This window comes from Protomyctophum parallelum, assembly GCF_964188405.1.
Source record: "Protomyctophum parallelum genome assembly, chromosome: 2".
NCBI classification, from domain to species: domain Eukaryota; kingdom Metazoa; phylum Chordata; class Actinopteri; order Myctophiformes; family Myctophidae; genus Protomyctophum; species Protomyctophum parallelum.
In genome coordinates this window covers 52631860-52659341 of record NC_139699.1, presented here as the reverse complement: position 1 = coordinate 52659341, position 27482 = coordinate 52631860, and the positions used below count along the sequence as shown (strand labels likewise).

Sequence of the window (27482 nt, the reverse complement as noted above, 5' to 3'; positions counted from 1 at the left end):
GCCTATTTAGGGTGCGTTCGGAAATGCGCACCGGAGCGCACTCGCATATTAGTTTGTATTGGCACTTTGGCAGTGCGTGCGCAGTGTGCCTGCCTATATATATATCCGAACGCACCCTACTTTCACTTAAGTAAAACGTAACAACGTTTATTATTTTTAACCTAGTAGCAGGCTAAATTTAGCCCAGACGATACATATATTTTTAATTAGGCAATAAACCCATAAAACGCACTTGAGTTGGGGGTCAAGTTCAAGACCAGTCTCAGTTGTAAAAACACTCTTTCAAACCAGTGAAATATGGGCCAGTAAGAACGACTCAAACTCAAAGCAATAAAACGATTCGTATTTACTGTTCAACTTTAAACCTTTATTTTGACACAAATCCCCGTATACCGGAAGCTGCTATGCTACTGTGGTTGCATTGACAGAAGTGTTGAGCTGTCTTCAGCTTGTCTTCAGCTCAGCTCCAGTCCACATCATCACAGTCATGTTCTCTGCATTAACGAGGACAAATTTGCTGCAGCTGGTAAGTAGACCTGCCTGAAGCTTTTACAGCCGTGTGGAACTCATTGAAATGTGGTTTAAAATGTCTTGATAGAATAATAGAAAGCATGTAGCTGAATGTCAACATTTAGTATGGGGTCATATGAGGACATGAGAACAGCTAGCTTAGAGTGCACTGTGCACAGCAGTTAGCCCCTTTACTATGCTCTCTAACTCTGCATTCTACTTACAATATAATATAAAATATGTTGAACATGTACCTGTTGTATTTTGTTTTTGCATATTATTAATTCATTATTAATGACATACATATTTAATCCTACTCAATCCTCCCATGAACAGTCTGTTTTGTTGACATTCTGTGTGTCACATAAGGACCAGTCCAGTGTTGGGTTCAGAGGTGCAAGTTCTGCCGAAGATGATTTATAATGCACCCGATTTGGCGTTTAAAGCTGCAATCCGATATTTATTCTACTGTAGAGTATGTTAATACAATTTATAACTAGTACATCTGTATGGCACAGTATGTTAACTAATAGCACATGCTGTACAATGGAGGTGGGTCTCCCTACTGTTCCATTAGACCCTGCTGTCAGGTAGGACAAGGTTGACAAGTAGTACTGCCTGATGCTAATAAGCACAAAATATCCACCTTTGTCTCCCTGCAGTGTGTAACCACAATGGCAAGTTAGCCATGGTAGCTTACCATTGTAAGTCCAGTAAGACGCCTGAGGTTTGATGAGGGCCCAGGTAGGGCTGGGCCTTAATTTTCGGGCCTGTTGAGAACGGCTGCCAGGCGTGGCTGCACTAATAACTTTGGGGCAGGCCCGTCTAGAGTTTTGAATGGACAAGTGTAAGTCAGAAGGGAGACATCGAAGAGGAAGGATGCATGGGGAAGGATAAACATATGTAATGTCAGAACAGGTTCTGAAATGTATCCATATATGGAGATCTTTGTGTATAGGCCAAAAATGGCAGATTTGCTTGTCTACATATGATGTAAATTCTCCATTCATTGTCAATGGAAATGTTATGTTTGTGTAAGACAAATCTACACTCTATAGCTGAATATAGGAGGGGAAAACATTTGTACATTCAAAGAATTAAGGATTATCTAAAGTAGCCTATTTTACATAAACTGTAAGTCAACATAAGGGTCCATTTGGTAGAAATGTAACCACATTTTTCTACCCATGGAGACTTTAATTCATGGATTTCTTTGTTGTCTCCACCAGGCCGAAGGCATGGGGAGAGAGTATGTTTTGCACTTGGTCCGTGTGTCCGTCCGTCTGTGAACAGCTAATCTCCGGCACCACCCGGTTTCCAGAACGGCCTGTTGTAGCGCCACCAGGAGGCAGACTTTTGAAAAACATTTTTTTATATTACTCCTCCAGATTATGTCCCAATATTTCATATTCCATCCTAATTGGCTAACATTGGCTTTCAAAGTTTGCAGGATTGGCCCTTTTGAAACAAAATGCCTCAAATCATGAACCCAGTGTAGCCTGGCAACAGCCCCTGAATCGCTAGCCACATTAAAAATTTATGTTCAGGCGATTTAGGGTCTGGTGAAGCTCCCGAAGGAGGTCTCAGACTCTGTTGGAAATCTAACCGACGAATCAGCGTCGTTTCAACTCGATGACGTCAAACAACAGTGCCGTCCAGACACAAACAAACAGGGCTGCCCCCACTGCGGTAACTCACCACCGTATCAATCTGGCTATTAAATCGACGTATGATAAATAGTTTCTTTGAAGACACGAGAGGTTTTATAAACATCATCATCCGACATATTTTACCGCTTTTGTTTACATGCTAGTAGCGCTCGTTGGCTGTGTTTGTTTGGTTAGCAAACGGGTTAGCCATAGCCTCATGATTGACAACAACGTCATCTGCTTTCCTACTATTCTGATTGGTTGGTATGAACCAATCACCGAAGACTGCCTCTTTGGCAACGCCCATCCCAGAAACGGTTGTAGTAGGGAGGGCTTTCAGACTGAATAATGGAGTGAAACGAAATGAAAATTCAGGCTGAGTGTCAGGCTAGAACCCAGTGTGCAATGTACATGAAATCTTTCACAGACTTTCCTACTAGGCCGAGGAATATATCCCACCCTTTTCACATTGGCCTGTTATAGATTATTATATTATATGTTTTTTTGCAAAACACATTTTTGGAACAAAATGCCTCAAATCATCCAATTGCCATCAATGGCGTAAGAACAAATTGCACCCTTTTCACATTGGCCTATTATAGCGCCACCAGGAGGCCACAACCTGACCTGGCCTGGTGGAGACCTGTGCCCCGAGGGTCACTTTTTATAGTACCAGCAGTGGTTCCCTATGGAGACACAAAGGAGACACTTGTGTGAAGTGAGGGGCGCTCTTATCATCATACATCATCACATTCCGGCCAATCACTTTTGGCGTCCTCACTTTTCTGTCCTCATTTTTTGGGAGGCACTAGCCCCTCCTAAATTCAGCTATAGTGAAGATTTTTGTCCTAACACAAACATTAAATGGCATTGACAATGAATGGAGAATTAAGTCATATGTAGACGAGAAAATTGGCCATTTTCGTCCTACACAAATTCCCATTGACAATGAATGGAGAATTAAGTCATATGTAGACGAGAAAATTGGCCATTTTCGTCCTACACAAATTCCCATTGACAATGAATGGAGAATTTACGTCATTATGTGTCTGAGCAAATCGACATGTAACGTCCTGATGTATGCGCCCCTCACTTCACACAGGTGTGATTTTTATCCTCACATTCCGTGCTCAGCCAATCAAATCATCGCTTTGGGGTACACACAAACACACAAAGCACACACACAGGACGCTCAAAAAGTATTTTTTGGGGCGAACTATACCTTTAAGGGTCCATTTGACTTACATTTCAGACAAATGTAAGTCAACCGGCGGTTAAATGTCTGAAACATACTCATTAATAAAAACATCAATTTACACAACACTGATGATGGTGCTATCTGTGTCTATTCAGCTATCTATGAAATATATGAACAAATTTAATCTGCAACACAATTTTAAACACGTTGAAGACCCGTTGAAGCAGTAAATCAGATTTCACTTTCCTGTTATATCCTGGCTCTGTTCTTGTTTGATTTGACTGTGTCTGTGATACAACCCCCTGTGTTTACAGTGTGGTCTGCATTGGGGAGGTTTAGACCAGTTAGTTTATCATGATGACAGTCAGGTTAGTAATGCACCAATATATTTGTGCCTGGGAGCCCCTAATCTGAGTTCACAGAAGTTCTCGGCAGCTCTCGCAGGCGAAGGGACCCCATACAAAATGTGTGTAATTAAAATTTGTGTAATCTTTCTTTTTTTAAATGTTCACATTTGTATTTTTCACATAGCCGATCATGCATATAGGCTACATGCATCGGGTTAGCTATATTAACACATTTTGCTGGTGCTCCCCTGGAACCTCTTTAAGGACCCCAGACGGTCCAGACCTCACTGAGACCCCTTTCCACCGGTTGGGTCTCAATGGGAACCGGTTCAGTTCTTTTTGGTTCTTAGTCCATGAGCCAGAGTTCCAAAATTGGTGGAAAAAACTAGACCTATATTAAATTGTTTATATGATCAATACAAGTAAATTAATACATGATAACCCTTCCACAGTAGTAGCATTTTCATATTTTCGATTTTCCTACATAATGCCTCATTTGCATATTTTAAAAAGTTCAATTTGTAATACAATAAATCATTGTCTTCGTGTAAGTACTCAATTGGGGAAGTTTCATGGTGATAACAATCTAATATAGCCTAGGTATGATTTTTCCCACTCAATTCATAATTAACGTTCCAATTTTGGAGCTCATGGACCAAAAAGAACTGAACCGGTTCCCATTGGGAACCAACCGGTGGAAAAGGGGCCTTTGAGAACCACTGCTGTAGGTCTATATCTCACATTGAACCCGTTTGCAGCAGTTTGTCATGACAGTGACACAGCATTGGCTCTACTGTCCTCGGACTGAAGGTTAAATGAGGTTGCTCAGGACCTTTATCTGTTATGTTGCTATGTCTGGCTTCACTCACAGTGCCAGCAGCCCAGCTCTGCCCCCGCTGCACAGTGGCTGGTGTTAAACCCATCATTACAACTAGAGTACTTGTGAGCAAGCGGGCATTGAAATCCAGATTGCTCCCATAGCATAAAGTTTTTCTTGTTTTTTTCCTGGGCGTTAGCGTTGCCATTTAAAAATAGTTCAACTAGCCAATCTACATCGACATGTTGTTAGCTTGTAGATCGGCTATTTTTACTATTTTTTACTGTTTTAAAATATTAAATGGCAAATAAGTTTAGGGAAGTTTAAGGGGTGGCGCAAGATATAGGGCATAGTGTGTATTTTATGTCATGATGTACGATGATAAGAGCAGCCCTATAGGCGCTAGCCCCTCCTATATACAGGTTTGTGTTTAGTGTTTAGTTCAATGTTTGTTTTAAAAACGCCATTGACAATGAAGAGAAAATTTACGTCATCTTGTCCCTAACACAAACATTAAATGCCATTAACAATAAAGAGAATGTAATGTTTATTTTGACACTGTTTGTTTTACATCATCATTACATCATCTAATCATAGCAACATGAGTTAGACTTTAATATATTAATAGAGGTTACACGTGACGTAAACCGTATTAAGTTGTAGGCTATTGTCAGGAAACAAAAATGATACCATTTTCATCAACGATTTTGCAACCCATTGATGATATCTTGGGTGAGTAAAAGGTACTGTGATCGGTGCAATGCGACCGAGTCGGTTGGGTATGTATGTCAGGGTAAAAATAGTGGTCTCTTATTGGCTCCTCGATGTTGTAAGAGCGCCCCTCACTTCACACAGGTGTGATTTTTTTGATATGCAGATAACTTCCAGTTATTCATTTCCAAAGCATTGGACACATTAAGTTAAGCTGACAGTAGCCGGTCGCTACTTAACTGTGTAACCGCGTGCGTGCTGCTGACAAAGACATGAGTACTATACTTCATTTAAGTTTCACCAACATCTTTCTTCATCACTGTTGTGTCCATACGAGAGCACATGTGTCCGTTTTTGTGATTATCACTATTGTTTGCTCTTTGCTGTTCATTCATAGATGTCTTGTCACTGACATACCCGTTACATTACCCATTCTCTGTTCTGGTTAATTTTCCCATAGCGTTTGATTGGCCCGGCAGCAGATTTGAACCGTAAACACACGTTGAAGGTGTCATAATTTGCCTTCTTCTAACATAGTTATTTTTTTAATACAAGCTGTGTGTGTGCTGTTATTGTATGCTTCCTAAAAGCTTACAATAGCTTTACATTTGCTGTCAAAGATTGATGGGGCACCCAGGTGGGGTAAAACATCCTGCCCACCATACTGATCTGGCTTTCTGAGCATCTATATACGAACAAAATGGTCTGTGCTGGGAGGAGGGCAGCCAGGTCAGTGAGGGTGATCTGTGCTGGGTGGAGGGTAGCCAGGTCGGTGAGGGTGATCTGTGCTGGGTGGAGGGTAGCCAGGTCAGTGAGGGTGATCTGTGCTGGGTGGAGGGCAGCCAGGTCAGTGAGGGTGATCTGTGCTGGGTGGAGGGCAGCCAGGCAGTGAGGGTGATCTGTGCTGGGTGGAGTGCAGCCAGGTCAGTGAGGGTGATCTGTGCTGGGTGGAGGGTAGCCAGGTCAGTGAGGGTGATCTGTGCTGGGTGGAGGGCAGCCAGGCAGTGAGGGTGATCTGTGCTGGGTGGAGGGCAGCCAGGTCAGTGAGGGTGATCTGTGCTGGGTGGAGTGCAGCCAGGTCAGTGAGGGTGATCTGTGCTGGGTGGAGGGCAGCCAGGTCAGTGAGGGTGATCTGTGCTGGGTGGAGGGCAGCCAGGTCAGTGAGGGTGATCTGTGCTGGGTGGAGGGCAGCCAGGTCAGTGAGGGTGATCTGTGCTGGGTGGAGGGCAGCCAGGTCAGTGAGGGTGATCTGTGCTGGGTGGAGGGCAAAGATTGATATTTGAATCCTGAACATCACATCACTCTAGTCTGCATGCAATGCAAATTCAAACTATTTGACAAGCTTATATAGCACGTTGTCCCCTTACCTGTCTTGTCTTGCAGCGCAGTCTCCTGCACAGGTGTCAGAGCACCCTGGTAGTGGCAGAGCATGAAAATGGCAAGCTGAAACCCATCACACTGAATGCCATCACTGCTGCCACCAAAGTGGGAGGAGAGGTGTCATGTCTGGTGGCTGGGACCGACTGCTCCACGGTACGTTAGGCCTGCGGTGTCCACACAGAGGTTACAGTTTCCTTCCCGATACCGATTTAGTAAGTATCGGCAGCTTTTCCAATACTGGTATAGGTATTGGTATCTATCTGAACAACTCTATATGACACTTAAAAACACATTTTAAGATCTACTTAGACTTTTGTGTGCACACAGACAGTTCTTAAGTTGCTTGATTCAATTTTATATATTTGACATACCAGGTTTCAAATGAATCATGAAGGTGTGGGAAACACTTCTATCCTTCTTATTGTTTTGTTGGTGTAGGTTGCTGAACAGCTCAGTAAGGTCCAGGGGGTCAAGAAGATTCTGCTGGCTCAACACGACTCCTATAAAGGCCTCCTACCAGGTAAACTAAGTACACTGACGGAAGTCCTGTTAACAGGATCCTGTTATGTACTGTATAAAAGTAAGCACTTGGACTCTGTATACTTCATAGACCGGAGTCCCACAGTGGTCTATATTCTAGGGCTAGGCCATCTCCTTTTCCCCTCTACACCAAATCTGTCCACTGAACTTAACCGATAGAGTTGACAGAGTTGTCATTTGCCTGTTTTTGCTGAATGTTCATGCCAGAGAGGGAGAGAGAGACTAAACACAAATCTCACTTGAATTGGTTTGCAATAATTCACAATTTCATCATTGTAAAGAATAGTCGGGGCCCCCCGGGTTGCAGCCCACTCTAGCCCAATGATAAATCCGGGCCTGGAGATGCTAGCTTTCATGTGGTTAATTATAATAAGAAAAGCAATACTTATATACCATTTGGCGGTTTTAAATAATAATATTACAATTTCCATTTTATTCTTAACCTTTAAGAGTCAGTCTTTGTTCTATAACATTAAAAACCTAATCTACATGTATATGTCTCTCTACAGAGGAATTAACGCCACTGATCGTGGCCTCTCAGAGCCAGTTTAACTTCACTCACATCTGTGCAGGAGCCTCGGCTTTTGGAAAGGTCAGTCACATAATCCACTGTTGGTCATGAGAAGAATAGAATGACCATACTTTTTTAAACATATTTTATAATTACAAAAATAAATGCCTGCGAATGAAAAGGATATAAATAATCTTAATTCATGATTATTCATATTAAACCAACGTAGGTGTAATCCAATATAGGCTACATATATACTTGAATTATCAATGTGTTCGATATCTTCTCGTGCATTGTGGCTCAATAATTAATATTGATTCCATTATTCGCCCAACCCTTCGCCCAAAGATCACGGACTGTATATTTGTCAGTAGCAACAAACACCCAAGATGATGAAAGTGTCTTTTGTCATGAAACTACTTACCTGACAGATATGTATTTTCAGTATCAGTATATCGTCTCTGTCGGGTGGAAATGTCCAAAACTGTTACTTTTCAGGATGCCTTACTTGTGTAGTATTAGGGCATTATTTTAGTATTAGGGCGTTATTTGAATAATAACCAATAAATCTCACAACACGTTGCATCGCGACGCCTTGTGAGCTTGTTGGAACACGCTTCCCATCTCGTTGCTGTCGGGCAGAAACCTCTCATCTCCATACTGTATATATCCAACGCCTTGTGTTTTTTGTAAAATAATGCCCTACTTAATCATACTACGGCTTCACACAAATGATCAACAGTAGCAGATAGGCAAGCCCGAAACGCGTTTCGAACTTGTAGATCTGCTACATTTGAATTTGAATCCTGAATATGAAGATTTCCTGAAAAGTAACCATTTTATACACACTGCCTGACGGTAAGGATAATATTGATGTTCCCAGGAATGCGTTGCCAGTAGTTAGGAGAGGCACCCTATATCCCTCCCACCCTTTTTATTTAGGGGGGATCCTAACCACCCATCTGAAGGCACTCCCTAGAGGGGGTGGGCGTGGCATTTCCGCATCTGATGACGTCATAGTATTGATTTTGCTGATTGGAGTTTCCGTTATCTGAGGATCTCATTAGTTTGATCGTGTTTGGATGGACTTTGCCAGTTTGGCAATCAATGATCATTAGTTCAGACTATCTTCAACCTTATTTACTATATACGTTTATTCATTAACCAGTGGTGCTGTGTACATGCCAGTGAAACTAATTCTCGCCTCGTCTGGGGCAGTAGGTTCTGTACAGGCTGTGTGGCTGTGTGTGTGAGTATTGATTTTGCATGCTTGGATCAATAGTTCGTATATGGGTCGTGACAGGGACATGCTTTTGCTGGGTGTGTGTGTGTGTGTGTGTGTGTGTGTGTGTGTGTGTGTGTGTGCGTGCGTGCGTGCGTGCGTGCGTGCGTGCGTGCGTGCGTGCGTGCGTGTGTGTGTGTGTGTGTGTGTGTGTGTGTGTATTGCTCTTACTCCCATTTTTGGGAAAATGTATTGAATGAGTTATAAGCAGACAAATTATAGCGATGGTTTTTAACAACTTAGATTATTTCCAGTTTGGTTATAAAAGTCAGAGAGGAACTGATTATGCAACTATCAGCCTGCTTATCCCCATCTTACTAGGCCAGCTTTTTATTGATTTTACGTTTCCTTTCAACCGCAAGCAGTGGTCTCAGTTGTCTTACTGAGGAAGGGGGGGACAGTGGGGAGGAATCATACAGAGCATATCTATTATCTCTTCAGAACTGGTGCAGGGGATGAAAAAAAAAACTCGTTAGGGATCAATGTGACAAAAACAAAAGAAGCTTGTCATTCATGAAGAGGAACCTGTGCAGGCCATTACAAATGGTGGACAAATAGTGGAGGTAGTAGACAGTTTTAAATACTTAGGCAGATATATTGACAGCAAACTCATTTTCAGTGAAAATACTGAACAGATTTTTAAAACTTGTAACCAACGTCTCCACCTACTACGCAAGCTCAACTCGTTTAGAGTGAGCAAGCATATCGTGGAAACAGTCTATAAAAACCTGATAGAGGGAGTCTTGTGTTTTAACATGGCAATGTGGTTTGGCAATCTAAAGGTCAAAGGAAGAACCAAGCTGCAGCGAATAGTAAATCTAGCCTCAAAAATAATTGGGAAGAGACACCAGCAATTAGGCTGTATCTACAATGAGATACTTCGTAAAAAAAAAAAAAACTATCAAGATAGCAAACGACCCCGTCTCATCCACCCTGCACCGACTTCCAGCTACTTCCCTCTGGTAGACGGTACAAACTAGGCATGCCATGGTATGAGATTTTACAGTACGGTACGAGGCCGATATTGATAATCTATACCTCGGTATTCCAAGGTATTTATATTTATAAAAATAAAATAAAAATTGCCCCCCCCTGACCTATGTCTAGTGACTACCTCGACATCCTTATAAGCCCTTCTTTGTCCCCCAACATGCAGGCCTACACACATATATATATATATATATATATATATATATATATATATATATATATATATATCATAATATATGCCATGATTATGAATTGATTACCCTGGACCGAATGGAAACAAGACAGCAAGGACTTTTATCAGTGATCCCTTTGGATATGTGGTTGACTGTATCCTATACTGATTACACTTCTGCCAATAAAAGTATTCAGTCAGTGAATCAATAGCTATTCCTCAGTCCCCATTGTATTTCACTGTACTATGGCTCCCCCTAATGGCCGTTTAATTTGTACCCAGTATGGTGGAGCAGAGGTGATGCAATCTGCGCATGATCACAACTGTCAATGTGTGCCTCCGTGTTGACAGTCCACACTTAGTTACTACATATGGAAATATGGAATATACATTTGGATCTGGGTGTTTTTCAGTATCACTAACTCAAAGGTAGGAAGCAACTTTTCAATCTACTGCATCTGTGGGGTGAAAATATTTGTGTTAAGTGTTGTTGATGTTGTAACTGTTTGTTTTTTTACTGTTTGGTAAAGTTTTGCATGGTTCAGGTTGTCTTAAGGTTTTGTTTTAATGTATGACTTGGATTATTTTGGTACGTGGTGGCGTATTTTGTGACAGTTGCATGGTTCATGATGTCTTAATGTTTTGTTTTAATGCATGACATGGGTTATTTTTGGTATGTGATGTGGTGTTTTGTGACATTTGCATGGTTCACGGTGTCTTAAGGTTTTGTTTTAATGTATGACATGGGTTATTTTTTTGGTATGTGGTGTGGTGTTTTGTGACATTTGCATGGTTCAGGTTGTCTTAAGGTTTTGTTTAATGTATGACTGGGGTTATTTTGGTACGTGATGGTGTATTTTGGGACATTTGCATGTTTCAGGTTGTCTTAATGTTTTGTTTTAATGCATGACATGGGTTATTTTTGGTATGTGATGTGGTGTTTTGTGACATTTGCATGGTTCACGGTGTCTTAAGGTTTTGTTTTATTGTATGACATGGGTTATTTTTGGTATGTGGTGTGGTGTTTTGTGACAGTTGCATGGTTCATGATGTCTTAATGTTTTGGTTTAATGTATGACTTGGGTTATTTTTGGTATCTGATGTGGGGTTTTGTGACATTTGCATGGTTCACGGTGTCTTAAGGTTTTGTTTTAATGTATGACTTGGGGTATTTTTGGTAAGTGGTGGTGTATTTTGTGACATTTGCACGGTTCATGATGTCTTATTGTCTTGGTTTAATGTATGACTTGGGTTATTTTTGGTATGTGGTGTGGTGTCTTGTGACATTTGCACAGTTCATGATGTCTTAATGTTTTGGTTTAATGTATGACTTGGGTTATTTTTGGTATGTGGTGTGGTGTTTTGTGACATTTGCTTGGTTCATGATGTCTTAATGTTTTGGTTTAATGTATGACTTGGGTTATTTTTGGTAGGTGGTGGTGTATTTTGTGACATTTGCATGGTTCAGGGTGTCTTAAGGTTTTGTTTAATGTATGACTGGGGTTATTTTCGTACGTGATGGTGTATTTTGGGACATTTGCACGGTTCAGTTTGTTTTAAGGTTTTGTTTTAATGTATAACTTGGGTTATTTTTGGTATGTGGTGTGGTGTTTTGTGACATTTGCACGGTTCATGATGTCTTAATGTTTTGGTTTAATGTATGACTTGGGTTATTGTTTTGGTAGATGGTGGTGTATTTTGTGACATTTGCATGGGTCAGGGTGTCTTAATGTTTTGTTTTAATGCATGACATGGGTTATTTTTGGTACGTGGTGATGTATTTTTGGTATGTGGGTATGTGGTTGGGGAATTTTTACATGGTTCATGATGTCTTAATGATTTGTTTAAGGTATGAGTTGTATTATTTTGGTAAGTGATTGTATGTTTTGTGGCATTTGCATGGTTCAGGTTGGCTTAATGGTTTATTTTAATGTATGACTTGGATTATTTTTGGTACATGGGGGTGTATTTTGTGGCGTTTGCATGGTGCATGGTTCAGGCATGCCGCGGGCATGTCTGTGGCCGTTTGAGCTGTGAGGTTGGGGGTTAATACTGAGTAATGTACGGTTAGTTCATGCTAGTAGGGTACATGTTTAAACTAATCATGTATATCATATTGGCGTAACTAAATTTGAAATGAGTTGAGTGGACTATGTATTTTTAGATGAACACACTATGTTGTTCACCTACAATTATAGGGATCGATGACTAGAGTAGATTGACGGCATTTTACAATAGCTACTATTACGTATTATTGACATTTAAAGTTAGATAGACTATAGCCTATACTACATGGTGGTATAGGCATCCATGGACTTCCAGGGAATTCAACCCGAATCTGTAGACGGGGTCTGTACACAAAACACCATGTTTTGTGTTGACAATAACTACGAGGCATTAACAGCCATCATACTAGTAAATATTATGTATACTAGTTAAATTATCTAAACTCTGTGACATGGCATAGACATTTTTTCACGACACATAGGAAGAGTCTAAACTACATGCATAATAATAAAATATGGTTGAATGTTTCAAATACTGGATAGTTAGAATGGGTCATGCATGTTTTTAATACAAGCACCTTAACATCACCATGTCTGATGGTGCAGTGTGTAAATGTAACAGGTTATCTACATGGTGTATACTAAAGCATGTAATACTGATGTACCGATGTTTTTCCAAGAGTTCAGATCGTATAGTTTAGAAAATTGTGTAAGTCTATACTATACGAGGTCTTTAGATCATGGTCAGCACCAAAGATCATACCAAAAGTCTGTATCTTATGTTTATCAGGTTTTATTTTGATCAGAAAATAGACAATTATACAGATGAACATACACTGTAGCACAACATGGAGCAAAATGTACAAGACAATGAATTCACTAGGACATCAAATATACTCAGTCATCAACTATTTATAATGTATATCTATATATATATATATATATATATATATATATAGATATATATACAACGATGCAATCAGGTCAATCATAGTGGCAATAGTTATGTCCTTGATTATTATTTTTTGGATCATATCATGGTAAATCCTTCCAGTAATGCAAATAAGATGTACATAGCCTATGGATTCTTGACATTGGCAGTGGTCCTACCTCAATACCGCTAGTTCTCAATACCTTAATAACCCCCGGTATAAAATCATCAGTCCACAACTTGTTCATTAAATCTTTAAAATGATTGTAGAAGTAATATCGGGGCGTAATATTCAAACATGTGTGCTCGGTTTGACTAGAATGGTCTATGCGGCAGCCGTTGCAATCATCCTTCATCTGTTCGGTTATAGCGTTTGTGAGTAGTTGACCAACATGTATTTTCAGAATATCTGTAAGATTTGTGGGGTTTGTCCCAGCAAACTCATCCAAAGTCAGTGGCCAATTCAGGGGGTATGGCGGCGAAAGCAATGGTGTGTCGGAGGCTGGAGGGTCATGGGGAGCAGTTGAATTTGGGGGTGATAGGTCTACCCTCTCAAAATACTCTGTGTCCCCCGCACCATAGCCCCAAAATGCCCTCTCAAAATGTTCATCGTTCTCCGGATCATAGTCGCAAAATGCCCGGGCATCATCATATTCATCGCTGTCCGTATCTGCAGTACTGATGTTATGCCACCACGGGGGGGTGTATACATGGTCCATTGTGGGTCCATCCACCATGAGAGGTCCCTTCATTCGAGTTTGATTCTCCCAATGAAGAAGTAGAATCCTCCATGGTGCGTGAATGGCGCAATATACTGGCAATAAGGATATTATCTACATCTATGCATCTACTCTATATAGCCTATGCCGTGGACTCTCCAAGCTTAAATTATAAAGTATATTGATCAATATTGTTCAAAATCGTATGGCTAATAATTAACAAAAATGTATACATGTACATGTAGAAACATGCATTATTTTTTAGATACTGGTTTGAAACTGCTGACGACAACATAAGTTAATAGCCTAGTTGAAATGTATCAGTGTAAATGTATTGTAGACACTACCATGAATAATCACTGAGAGGGGTGGGGTGTATAGCTAAGGAACAAACTAATTAAAAGGGAGGGCTCAGATCTAGATGTATGTATAGAGCAAAGAGAGTTAGGCTTATTCACATCAGAGGATAAGGCTTATTCACACCAGAGGATAAGGCTATATGAGATAATTTCTCAGGAAACACCATTTGTTATCAACTATCTCCTCTTAGTATTAGTCATGGAGGCTATGGGTAAACCACGTAACCCCGTTGAACCTGTGGAGCACCAGTTATATAGCCCGTATATTACCCCTCTCAGACTAGAGGAATATAATTCAACACGGGGTAGATTTGTCTATACCCGTGATTTTGAATTATACAAAGAGAGGGCAGAGGACGAGATCATGGCCGCGGAGCTGCTAAGTAACCATATGTTGAGAATTGATGAGCAGGACTTCGAGTCGGACGGGTTAATAATCGATACGGATGAGGAATATTTTGATAGCATCGAACCATTGGACATGACTACGAGCAAGAAAACTCCTGGACTGTCCGAAAATGCGGAATTTGTACACCTCTCCCTTACAACCCCGTCCTCCCGAGCACCGAACTCTGAACCAGAGAACTACTCCAATCCACCACCATCCCCTGCAGACTCTGGTGATGAGGACGTACCCTCCCCTCTGTCTGCACCCAAGGCATGTCGACGATCTCAGCGTCTGCTTCACCTAAAAACTAGATGGTTGAAACCCAACTCTACCTGGTTGAAACCCCAAAGCGAATGGGAATGAACTGAACATGTCTATTAATTGTAATGTGTAACATACTTGTGTAAATACGTGCTATGTTTCTCCGTAATAAAAACAAAAAAAATCAACATATCTTCATTGTTGTTTTTATTTCATATATATATATATATATATATATATATATATATATATATTTACACTATTACCGGTGTTAGATTCTAGTTAGGTTCTTACGGTGGTAGTATACTAAACTTTGCGACTATTGTAACTAATCAGGATTATGCAATGGTGATGATCCTTCCTTTTAATTAGTTTGTTCCTTAGCTATACACCCCACCCCTCTCAGTGATTATTCATGGTAGTGTCTACAATACATTTACACTGATACATTTCAACTAGGCTATTAACTTATGTTGTCGTCAGCAGTTTCAAACCAGTATCTAAAAAATAATGCATGTTTCTACATGTACATGTATACATTTTTGTTAATTATTAGCCATACGATTTTGAACAATATTGATCAATATACTTTATAATTTAAGCTTGGAGAGTCCACGGCATAGGCTATATAGAGTAGATGCATAGATGTAGATAATATCCTTATTGCCAGTATATTGCGCCATTCACGCACCATGGAGGATTCTACTTCTTCATTGGGAGAATCAAACTCGAATGAAGGGACCTCTCATGGTGGATGGACCCACAATGGACCATGTATACACCCCCCCGTGGTGGCATAACATCAGTACTGCAGATACGGACAGCGATGAATATGATGATGCCCGGGCATTTTGCGACTATGATCCGGAGAACGATGAACATTTTGAGAGGGCATTTTGGGGCTATGGTGCGGGGGACACAGAGTATTTTGAGAGGGTAGACCTATCACCCCCAAATTCAACTGCTCCCCATGACCCTCCAGCCTCCGACACACCATTGCTTTCGCCGCCATACCCCCTGAATTGGCCACTGACTTTGGATGAGTTTGCTGGGACAAACCCCACAAATCTTACAGATATTCTGAAAATACATGTTGGTCAACTACTCACAAACGCTATAACCGAACAGATGAAGGATGATTGCAACGGCTGCCGCATAGACCATTCTAGTCAAACCGAGCACACATGTTTGAATATTACGCCCCGATATTACTTCTACAATCATTTTAAAGATTTAATGAACAAGTTGTGGACTGATGATTTTATACCGGGGGTTATTAAGGTATTGAGAACTAGCGGTATTGAGGTAGGACCACTGCCAATGTCAAGAATCCATAGGCTATGTACATCTTATTTGCATTACTGGAAGGATTTACCATGATATGATCCAAAAAATAATAATCAAGGACATAACTATTGCCACTATGATTGACCTGATTGCATCGTTGTATATATATCTATATATATATATATATATATATATATATATATATATAGATATACATTATAAATAGTTGATGACTGAGTATATTTGATGTCCTAGTGAATTCATTGTCTTGTACATTTTGCTCCATGTTGTGCTACAGTGTATGTTCATCTGTATAATTGTCTATTTTCTGATCAAAATAAAACCTGATAAACATAAGATACAGACTTTTGGTATGATCTTTGGTGCTGACCATGATCTAAAGACCTCGTATAGTATAGACTTACACAATTTTCTAAACTATACGATCTGAACTCTTGGAAAAACATCGGTACATCAGTATTACATGCTTTAGTATACACCATGTAGATAACCTGTTACATTTACACACTGCACCATCAGACATGGTGATGTTAAGGTGCTTGTATTAAAAACATGCATGACCCATTCTAACTATCCAGTATTTGAAACATTCAACCATATTTTATTATTATGCATGTAGTTTAGACTCTTCCTATGTGTCGTGAAAAAATGTCTATGCCATGTCACAGAGTTTAGATAATTTAACTAGTATACATAATATTTACTAGTATGATGGCTGTTAATGCCTCGTAGTTATTGTCAACACAAAACATGGTGTTTTGTGTACAGACCCCGTCTACAGATTCGGGTTGAATTCCCTGGAAGTCCATGGATGCCTATACCACCATGTAGTATAGGCTATAGTCTATCTAACTTTAAATGTCAATAATACGTAATAGTAGCTATTGTAAAATGCCGTCAATCTACTCTAGTCATCGATCCCTATAATTGTAGGTGAACAACATAGTGTGTTCATCTAAAAATACATAGTCCACTCAACTCATTTCAAATTTAGTTACGCCAATATGATATACATGATTAGTTTAAACATGTACCCTACTAGCATGAACTAACCGTACATTACTCAGTATTAACCCCCAACCTCACAGCTCAAACGGCCACAGACATGCCCGCGGCATGCCTGAACCATGCACCATGCAAACGCCACAAAATACACCCCCATGTACCAAAAATAATCCAAGTCATACATTAAAATAAACCATTAAGCCAACCTGAACCATGCAAATGCCACAAAACATACAATCACTTACCAAAATAATACAACTCATACCTTAAACAAATCATTAAGACATCATGAACCATGTAAAAATTCCCCAACCACATACCCACATACCAAAAATACATCACCACGTACCAAAAATAACCCATGTCATGCATTAAAACAAAACATTAAGACACCCTGACCCATGCAAATGTCACAAAATACACCACCATCTACCAAAACAATAACCCAAGTCATACATTAAACCAAAACATTAAGACATCATGAACCGTGCAAATGTCACAAAACACCACACCACATACCAAAAATAACCCAAGTTATACATTAAAACAAAACCTTAAAACAAACTGAACCGTGCAAATGTCCCAAAATACACCATCACGTACGAAAATAACCCCAGTCATACATTAAACAAAACCTTAAGACACCCTGAACCATGCAAATGTCACAAAATACACCACCACCTACCAAAAATAACCCAAGTCATACATTAAACCAAAACATTAAGACATCATGAACCAAGCAAATGTCACAAAACACCACACCACATACCAAAAATAACCCAAGTCATACATTAAACCAAAACATTAAGACATCATGAACTGTGCAAATGTCACAAGACACCACACCACATACCAAAAATAACCCAAGTCATACATTAAACCAAGACAATAAGACATCATGAACCGTGCAAATGTCACAAAATACACCACCACTTACCAAAAATACCCCAAGTCATACATTAAAACAAAACCTTAAGACACCGTGAACCATGCAAATGTCACAAAACCCCACATCAGATACCAAAAATAACCCAAGTCATACATTAAACCAAAACATTAAGACATCATGAACCATGCAACTGTCACAAAACACCACACCACATACCAAAAATAACCCATGTCATACAATAAAACAAAACCTTAAGACACCGTGAACCATGCAAATGTCACAAAACACCACATCACATACCAAAAATAACCCATGTCATGCATTAAAACAAAACATTAAGACAACCTGAAACATGCAAATGTCCCAAAATACACCATCACGTACCAAAATAACCCCAGTCATACATTAAACAAAACCTTAAGACAACCTGAACCATGCAAATGTCACAAAACACCACACCACATACCAAAAAAATAACCCATGTCATACATTAAAACAAAACCTTAAGACACCGTGAACCATGCAAATGTCACAAAACACCACATCACATACCAAAAATAACCCATGTCATGCATTAAAACAAAACATTAAGACATCATGAACCATGCAACTGTCACAAAATACGCCACCACGTACCAAAATAATCCAAGTCATACATTAAAACAAAACCTTAAGACAACCTGAACCATGCAAAACTTTACCAAACAGTAAAAAAACAAACAGTTACAACATCAACAACACTTAACACAAATATTTTCACCCCACAGATGCAGTAGATTGAAAAGTTGCTTCCTACCTTTGAGTTAGTGATACTGAAAAACACCCAGATCCAAATGTATATTCCATATTTCCATATGTAGTAACTAAGTGTGGACTGTCAACACGGAGGCACACATTGACAGTTGTGATCATGCGCAGATTGCATCACCTCTGCTCCACCATACTGGGTACAAATTAAACGGCCATTAGGGGGAGCCATAGTACAGTGAAATACAATGGGGACTGAGGAATAGCTATTGATTCACTGACTGAATACTTTTATTGGCAGAAGTGTAATCAGTATAGGATACAGTCAACCACATATCCAAAGGGATCACTGATAAAAGTCCTTGCTGTCTTGTTTCCATTCGGTCCAGGGTAATCAATTCATAATCATGGCATATATTATGATATATATATATATATATATATATATATATATATATATATATATATATATATATATATATATGTGTGTAGGCCTGCATGTTGGGGGACAAAGAAGGGCTTATAAGGATGTCGAGGTAGTCACTAGACATAGGTCAGGGGGGGGCAATTTTTATTTTATTTTTATAAATATAAATACCTTGGAATACCGAGGTATAGATTATCAATATCGGCCTCGTACCGTACTGTAAAATCTCATACCATGGCATGCCTAGTTTGTACCGTCTACCAGAGGGAAGTAGCTGGAAGTCGGTGCAGGGTGGATGAGACGGGGTCGTTTGCTATCTTGATAGTTTTTTTTTTTTTTACGAAGTATCTCATTGTAGATACAGCCTAATTGCTGGTGTCTCTTCCCAATTATTTTTGAGGCTAGATTTACTATTCGCTGCAGCTTGGTTCTTCCTTTGACCTTTAGATTGCCAAACCACATTGCCATGTTAAAACACAAGACTCCCTCTATCAGGTTTTTATAGACTGTTTCCACGATATGCTTGCTCACTCTAAACGAGTTGAGCTTGCGTAGTAGGTGGAGACGTTGGTTACAAGTTTTAAAAATCTGTTCAGTATTTTCACTGAAAATGAGTTTGCTGTCAATATATCTGCCTAAGTATTTAAAACTGTCTACTACCTCCACTATTTGTCCACCATTTGTAATGGCCTGCACAGGTTCCTCTTCATGAATGACAAGCTTCTTTTGTTTTTGTCACATTGATCCCTAACGAGTTTTTTTTTTCATCCCCTGCACCAGTTCTGAAGAGATAATAGATATGCTCTGTATGATTCCTCCCCACTGTCCCCCCCTTCCTCAGTAAGACAACTGAGACCACTGCTTGCGGTTGAAAGGAAACGTAAAATCAATAAAAAGCTGGCCTAGTAAGATGGGGATAAGCAGGCTGATAGTTGCATAATCAGTTCCTCTCTGACTTTTATAACCAAACTGGAAATAATCTAAGTTGTTAAAAACCATCGCTATAATTTGTCTGCTTATAACTCATTCAATACATTTTCCCAAAAATGGGAGTAAGAGCAATACACACACACACACACACACACACACACGCACGCACGCACGCACGCACGCACACACACACACACACACACACACACACACACACCCAGCAAAAGCATGTCCCTGTCACGACCCATATACGAACTATTGATCCAAGCATGCAAAATCAATACTCACACACACAGCCACACAGCCTGTACAGAACCTACTGCCCCAGACGAGGCGAGAATTAGTTTCACTGGCATGTACACAGCACCACTGGTTAATGAATAAACGTATATAGTAAATAAGGTTGAAGATAGTCTGAACTAATGATCATTGATTGCCAAACTGGCAAAGTCCATCCAAACACGATCAAACTAATGAGATCCTCAGATAACGGAAACTCCAATCAGCAAAATCAATACTATGACGTCATCAGATGCGGAAATGCCACGCCCACCCCCTCTAGGGAGTGCCTTCAGATGGGTGGTTAGGATCCCCCCTAAATAAAAAGGGTGGGAGGGATATAGGGTGCCTCTCCTAACTACTGTTGCCTCAATGAAGCCACATGCGTGGATAGTGTATCTGACTATGCATTTTTTAACATTACGCCTTTAATGCGTCTGAAAGTTTTGTTCCATTTCAATTCCATAAGGAGGGGATCTTCAGTCACAGTGTAGAACTACTCTCAATTACCTCTCTTGTAATCTGTCATTCCGCAATAGAACTGTCAACTCAAAGATCATAATGGCATTCCAATTGAGTTAGGATGCATTAAACAATATCTTTATGTATTGTAATCCAGCTCATATTGACTGAGACCGGGCTGGAGCGTGATTTCCCTGAGTAGATGAATCATTTTCAGATGATGCATCTTAATATCCTGGATTTGATTGCACTTTCGCTGGGGAAAAACATCAGTACTTGTTTGTATAAGACGGGTCTGATTGCCGCATTCCATTTCCGAGCAAGGCCTCTGAATTCTTTTTATATATCTGAGCAAGGAACACTACAGTGTGTGTACATAAACATTCATTAACCACTTAAGCCCTATACTTAATTGTACGATGAATAGTGAAATTAGCTGATCTACAAGCTCATGTGAAGTCATTGTGAACTTGTATTACGCATATCACATCATGACATGTTGTGTGAGCATGTAGATACAATAGGCTATTTTTGTTATTCTACTATAAAATGAACAAAACTTTGTCCTTCGGGAGGTCCATCCGTCATAGGCCATAGGAGTGAGGTGGGTCCATTTTACATTTGTATTAATAACATTCTTATATGTAGTTCCTGGCCTCATTGCCTGGATGGCTGGCAACTGGCAAGTCATGGTCACAGATAATTATTTATTAATATTATTATTTATTTCAAAACATTCGCCATTAAATATATCTGTGTCAGTCCCATTTGAGCACAGGTCTGTTGTTTTTCAAAGGCGTTTATTCATGTTTTACTGTAAACAGCACTAATTTCCAGAGCCTGCTCTAACCGTGCCATTGTAAATTAAGTTCTCCCCCAGACGTGGTGTCCATCTTTCTTTTTTTCAGGGTCGGTTTACTGCAGGTGTGTGTTCTCAATAAACTTCAAACTGGCAGATTTAACTATTTAGGAAGAGTGAGTCCTTAGACAGAAACTAAGAAAACAGTATGTAGGCCTATTTTATGCTCATAAAGTGCTCTGTGCTCAAGGTGAGGAATTTCTGACCTTCGTCAGTGCTACATTTTCTTAACTGAACACTTGTGTTTACAGAATCTCCTTCCCAGAGTGGCAGCCAAGCTGAACGTCGCTGCCATTTCAGACATCATTGAAGTTAAATCACAAGACACCTTTGTCAGAACCATTTATGCTGGTGAGGTTTTGTTTTTTACGGCATGGCTTTGTGTGTGTGTGTGGTGTGTGTGTGCGAATCTCGAGATCCACATGATTACATTGACACATTGCAGGCAGCCGTGTTGTATATTTACAATTGGCATTAAAGGAATATTCACCGTCAAAATAACGTTTTACAGCAAGAGGCAGTCATACAGGCTTTGTGTGTCTTTGTTTCCGGTCCTAATCTCAGAAACTGCTGGAACGATCAGCACCAAACTTTGTATGCAAGCTTTTTACCCCCTGATCGTAGCATTATATCAATTATATATAAAATGATATGCCTAAAATAGGAACACCAGGTAGGAACTTAGGAAGTGGTTAAAATGTAGCAAGAGCTTAACGGTTTTCCAGCGGGACAGGGTGGAGTGACTTGAGTTCCGTGCCGTGGTCTGCCTCTCTATTGTCAGATCAATGAGTAATTTACAATACCCAGTTCTCTGAACTCCCCCTGCTCCATTCAACTGAACGTCTGCCAGTTGGAAGGTCTTTGTTGTTTCCTGTAAAATAAAAATTAATACCAGACCTAGCAAAAAGAAAATCCACAGTCCTGTCCAGACACAAACGCCTGCACATTGTACATGGTGTGTATGGTGTGATGATACTAACTCCAAGGCCACGGTGTGTTCTACAGGGAACGCTCTGGAAACGGTGAAGTCCAGTGACGTTGTCAAGGTGTTCACGGTCAGGGGGACGTCGTTTGAAGCTGCACCCACTGAGGGAGGAAGCGCTGCCTCTGAACAGGGTAAAAATGTTCTTAACTTTCTGTTGTATATCACTGAGTCTTGGGGTTTAAATCCACTGCGCTGCATCAGACCTGCCGAGCTTCTATAATATGAACCCACTTGGCCCGTGTTCAGGGGAGGTAAACCATGCGGGGAGGGTGATTTGGGTCACTGCACGTATACTCCTAGGTGGGGTGGAGCCTGTCGGCAGGGAATGTTTAGCGGGAGGAGTAGGACGGAGGTGCTATGTCCTCCCGGTGGGGGGACACCTCACTGGCAGGTGGGCAGCAGGATGGTACATCAGTAGCAAGTAGTGGGAGGAAACCAAACAAACAAAAAAACCTTTCCCGCATAAAATAAAAATATGGGTGTGCAATGTAGGGGCGCAACCTCGATTTTAGTAAAACAATTGAGGTGTGCATGACTTATATTTGTTCTATTTTTGTATGACAAGGTTGTACAATAAAGTAGGGATACAATGCTTAATTGATACAATGGTTAATCGTACTTAAACTGAAATTGTATTCATGGTTGTTGAGATGTTATATTTATTAATCAATTGTTTTATATTTAGTAGTATTTTATTGTTTACGGTAACTGTTTTTCTTATACAGTCTTGTAAAATGTATTATGTATATATACATATGTATTTTATGTCTGGACCCCAGGAAGAGTTAGCCTGGCTGAAGCCAGACCGAATCAGCCGTTGGCAAACAAATAATTGCCTGCCGGCGGATTACAGTGTGATTTGAGTCTGGCTTATTAGCCTGGCTAAAGAAGAGTAGCTTCTACTAAGGTAGTAGCTAATGGGGATCCAAATAAACAAACAAATAAAATTACTAAATTAGGCTAATTAGTCGGTAGATAAAGACAGAAAACACCGAAAATAAATGACGGAGGCATATCGGCTTTCAACATCGATCCTTACATATTGTGACAACATTTCTAAGTAATATTACCCAGCTGTAATTCTAATATTTCTAATAATAATTGTAGATTTCTTTTGAGATTGAGAGATGTAACCAAGTATGACTCAGGCTTATACCCTGACCCACACGTAACCAAGTATGACTCAGGCTTATACCCTGACCCACACGTAACCAAGTATGACTCAGGCTTATACCCTGACCCACACGTAACCACGTATAACTCAGGCTTATACCCTGACCCACACGTGACCAAGTATGACTCAGGCTTATACCCTGACCCACACGTAACCAAGTATGACTCAGGCTTATACCCTGACCCACACGTAACCACGTATAACTCAGGCTTATACCCTGACCCACACGTGACCAAGTATGACTCAGGCTTATACCCTGACCCACACGTGACCAAGTATGACTCAGGCTTATACCCTGACCCACACGTAACCACGTATAACTCAGGCTTATACCCTGACCCACACGTAACCACGTATAACTCAGCCTTATACCCTGACCCACATGTAACCAAGTATGACTCAGGCTTATACCCTGACCCACACGTAACCAAGTATGACTCAGGCTTATACCCTGACCCACATGTAACCAAGTATGACTCAGGCTTATACCCTGACCCACACGTAACCAAGTATGACTCAGGCTTATACCCTGACCCACACGTAACCAAGTATGACTCAGGCTTATACCCTGACCCACACGTAACCAAGTATGACTCAGGCTTATACCCTGACCCACACGTAACCAAGTATGACTCAGGCTTATACCCTGACCCACACGTAACCACGTATGACTCAGACTTGGTGATTAGCTCAGAAGGGACAGAGCAAAGAGACAACAGAAAGATGGGGTTAACATGCAGAGCAGAGATGTCCTGGCTGGGAATAAAACAATGCCACTAATTCAATTCAATTCAATTCCACTTTATTTTAGTGCCAAAATATAACAAGTTGTCTCAAGACTCTTTTTGTCCCAGCCTAAGAAAGTATTTTGTATTTCTTTACCTGTAGATTATTTGTTTCTCAAAAATAACCAACAACAACATTGTCCAGGCCGTGTGTTTACTCGTGACTCATGAACTCATTGGTCAGTCAGTCTGTCCACTGCTTTAGTCCCAAACTGGATATGTGGAAAACGTCATGGTCCCTGAAGAAGCCGCTGTACTCACTGTACATCATATCATATCATGCCATATGCTATGCACATGTCTATGCATGTCCCATATCGATGACGTCCGGTGGAAAGTTATCTTGGAGCCAACAATTCCTGTGTTTTTCAGTGACTCCACCTCCTCCAGTGGGCGTGTCCCAGTGGCTTGCACAGAATGTGACCAAGAATGACAGACCAGAACTCACCAGTGCCAAAGTAGTGGTGTCTGGAGGTAAGAACCCGAAATGGTGCTTTTATATGGCTGAGTGATCCAAAGCGCTTTACTACGTGCAATCGAGCATTACAGTCACACCGACGGCAGACGAAGCCATGCAAGGCACCAACCTGCTCATCGGGAGCAGTTAAGGGTTCAGTGTCTTGCTCATCGGAAGCAGTTAAGGGTTCAGTGTCTTGCTCATCGGAAGCAGTTAAGGGTTCAGTGTCTTGCTCATCGGGAGCTGTTAAGGGTTCAGTGTCTTGCTCATCGGGAGCAGTTAAGGGTTCAGTGTCTTGCTCAAGGACAATTTGATACTAACCCAGAGGTAGCTCATAGCACCAAAAGGGATTCCCGCCCAAAATGGGTTAAAAAAAACGATATATATATATAAGTGATGACGCCGAGGAAGATCGAAATAGCGAAACGCAAGTCATTTCTTGTTATACTAGCAGTGGCTTAACTGTCCGAGCTGCTCCAGTATCTTGTATGTCTGAAAACTGTCAAAAAAAAAGTTTAATATCCAACACAATTTGATGTAGTACTTCGTCTCTCTTGACCTGATCCTTGCCTTCTTGAGAGTTTCTTATGAGATGATGTTGTGTTTTAGGCAGAGGTCTGAAGAGTGGTGACAACTTCAAGTTGCTGTATGACCTGGCTGATACAATGAACGCTGCAGGTAATGCACTTTCATTTATGTCTCCAACCCTTTCAGAGGTTCCCAAATGAGAAATAAAGAGAAATTTGATGTCCCAAAAGAAAATAAAATCATTGTGATGTCAGAACAGGCCAGCTCCATATATGGAGATCTAGCGGTTTGACGAGGTCAGATCACCATATGAAATTAATTCTGTATTTGCCATATGGAGCGTGTCTTGAGTGTACAGAGTTTGGTGAGGTCAGATCAACATACGGAATAATTTCTATTGGCCATATATGGAGCATGTCACAAGGCGTGACCGATGCGAGATGCAGGTTTTCATAGTCAACTGACCTACGGTCGCAAAATAATCACACTTGTGTGAAGTGAGGGGCGCTCTTATCATACATCAACTTGCATCGCTATGGGGTACACAAAAAACTGGCCAATCAAATCATCACTATGGAGTACACATACACTACACACAGACACACACATCTGGGCATAGGAGGGGCAAGCGCCCCTCCAACAAAAAAAAGAGAGAAAAAGGTCAAAATAGATGATCAACACACTATTACAAAGAAGTAAAAAAGAAATAAATCTGGAAAGGTTTAGATTCGCACTTTTATTTTCTGAAAATATTTGGAAGTGTGTGTGTGTGTGTGTGTGTGTGTGTGTGTTATATATATATACACACACACAGTCACACACACGCGCGTACAGTGTATATACTGTACATATAGCTACATAGTCAACATAGAGTATAACGTGTGAGCATGTTCTGCATGTCGTCCTGTTGTCAGTGGGGGCTTCCAGGGCTGCTGTAGATGCTGGCTACGTTCCCAACGACCTGCAGGTTGGACAGACGGGGAAGATTGTGGCACCTGTAAGTTATTACATTTTTGATTACTTGATTGACAACAAGGCAACAATGCATATGAATGAATATACTTATCTGTCAAAAGGATAGAACACAAAAGCTTTATTTTCATTCTGGTCCTTTGAGTGAAAATGTGTGTGTACAGTGTGTGTCATGAGCTTGTATTGTAGATCGATTATTTATTATATATTTTTGTAACCTTTTTGAATAAGAAAATTAATATTTTGGTCACAATATCGATATAATAGGGGATGGTTTACAATGTACACGTTAACCACACATTAAGAATGTTGATGATGAATGATACCATAGCTTGATGTGTAGACAAATGGCTAGGTTTTTGTAGCCTCGGTACCAGGCTTTCATTTTTGTTGGTGCAAAAATTGAAAGCCTGGAGGAACGCATTGGCCGCTCTGGTCTAAAAGTGGGAGTCAACCCTTCCGGGTGGGCGTCGCTCTAAATGATGTGACGTAGCGCTGCACTAGGGGGGAGAGGAGGGGCCGGGGGTGACAGACAGATCGATGAGATCCAATCAGGGCGTGCGCAAATCTGAGCCAGACTTTCCATCTCAGAGGAAAGCCTGGTCTGTGTTCTTAAATAAAATGGCCTGTGTGATCCGGTCTAGGCATGGTTTAGACCGGATAATAAAAAGAAGAAAAAATTTAAAACTCTGCATTGCTTTGTTTTGGACCCCCCCCCCCCATATAGTTATGGTCCCCCCTATTTGTTTTTAGTCTCGCCAGTCGCTACGAGTTGGAATAAAATATGGATATACCAAACAAACTATTCCAAGAAATACTTGAAGAAACTTGTCGGATTCATACGCTGCATCAAGGCTTTTTTTGGGTAAGCAGTGAATTATTTTGGGTAATTCTGATTCTGGTT

At 40.5% G+C, this 27482-nt stretch overlaps 1 protein-coding gene across 1 annotated transcript in view; it reads left to right on the top strand.

The window, feature by feature from the left end:
* Positions 1–413: 413 nt before the first annotated feature.
* LOC310855012 (electron transfer flavoprotein subunit alpha, mitochondrial-like) overlaps positions 414–27482 on the top strand; it is a 40519-nt gene continuing 13450 nt past the window's right edge. The window contains exons 1-9 of the mRNA XM_083759831.1: positions 414–526; positions 6616–6765; positions 7051–7132; positions 7662–7744; positions 21929–22028; positions 22683–22793; positions 24994–25095; positions 25688–25756; positions 26521–26603. Of these exons, the coding sequence (XP_083615957.1) occupies positions 488–526; positions 6616–6765; positions 7051–7132; positions 7662–7744; positions 21929–22028; positions 22683–22793; positions 24994–25095; positions 25688–25756; positions 26521–26603 (819 nt within the window). The 5' untranslated portion in view covers positions 414–487. The remainder of the gene's footprint in view (positions 527–6615; positions 6766–7050; positions 7133–7661; positions 7745–21928; positions 22029–22682; positions 22794–24993; positions 25096–25687; positions 25757–26520; positions 26604–27482) is intronic.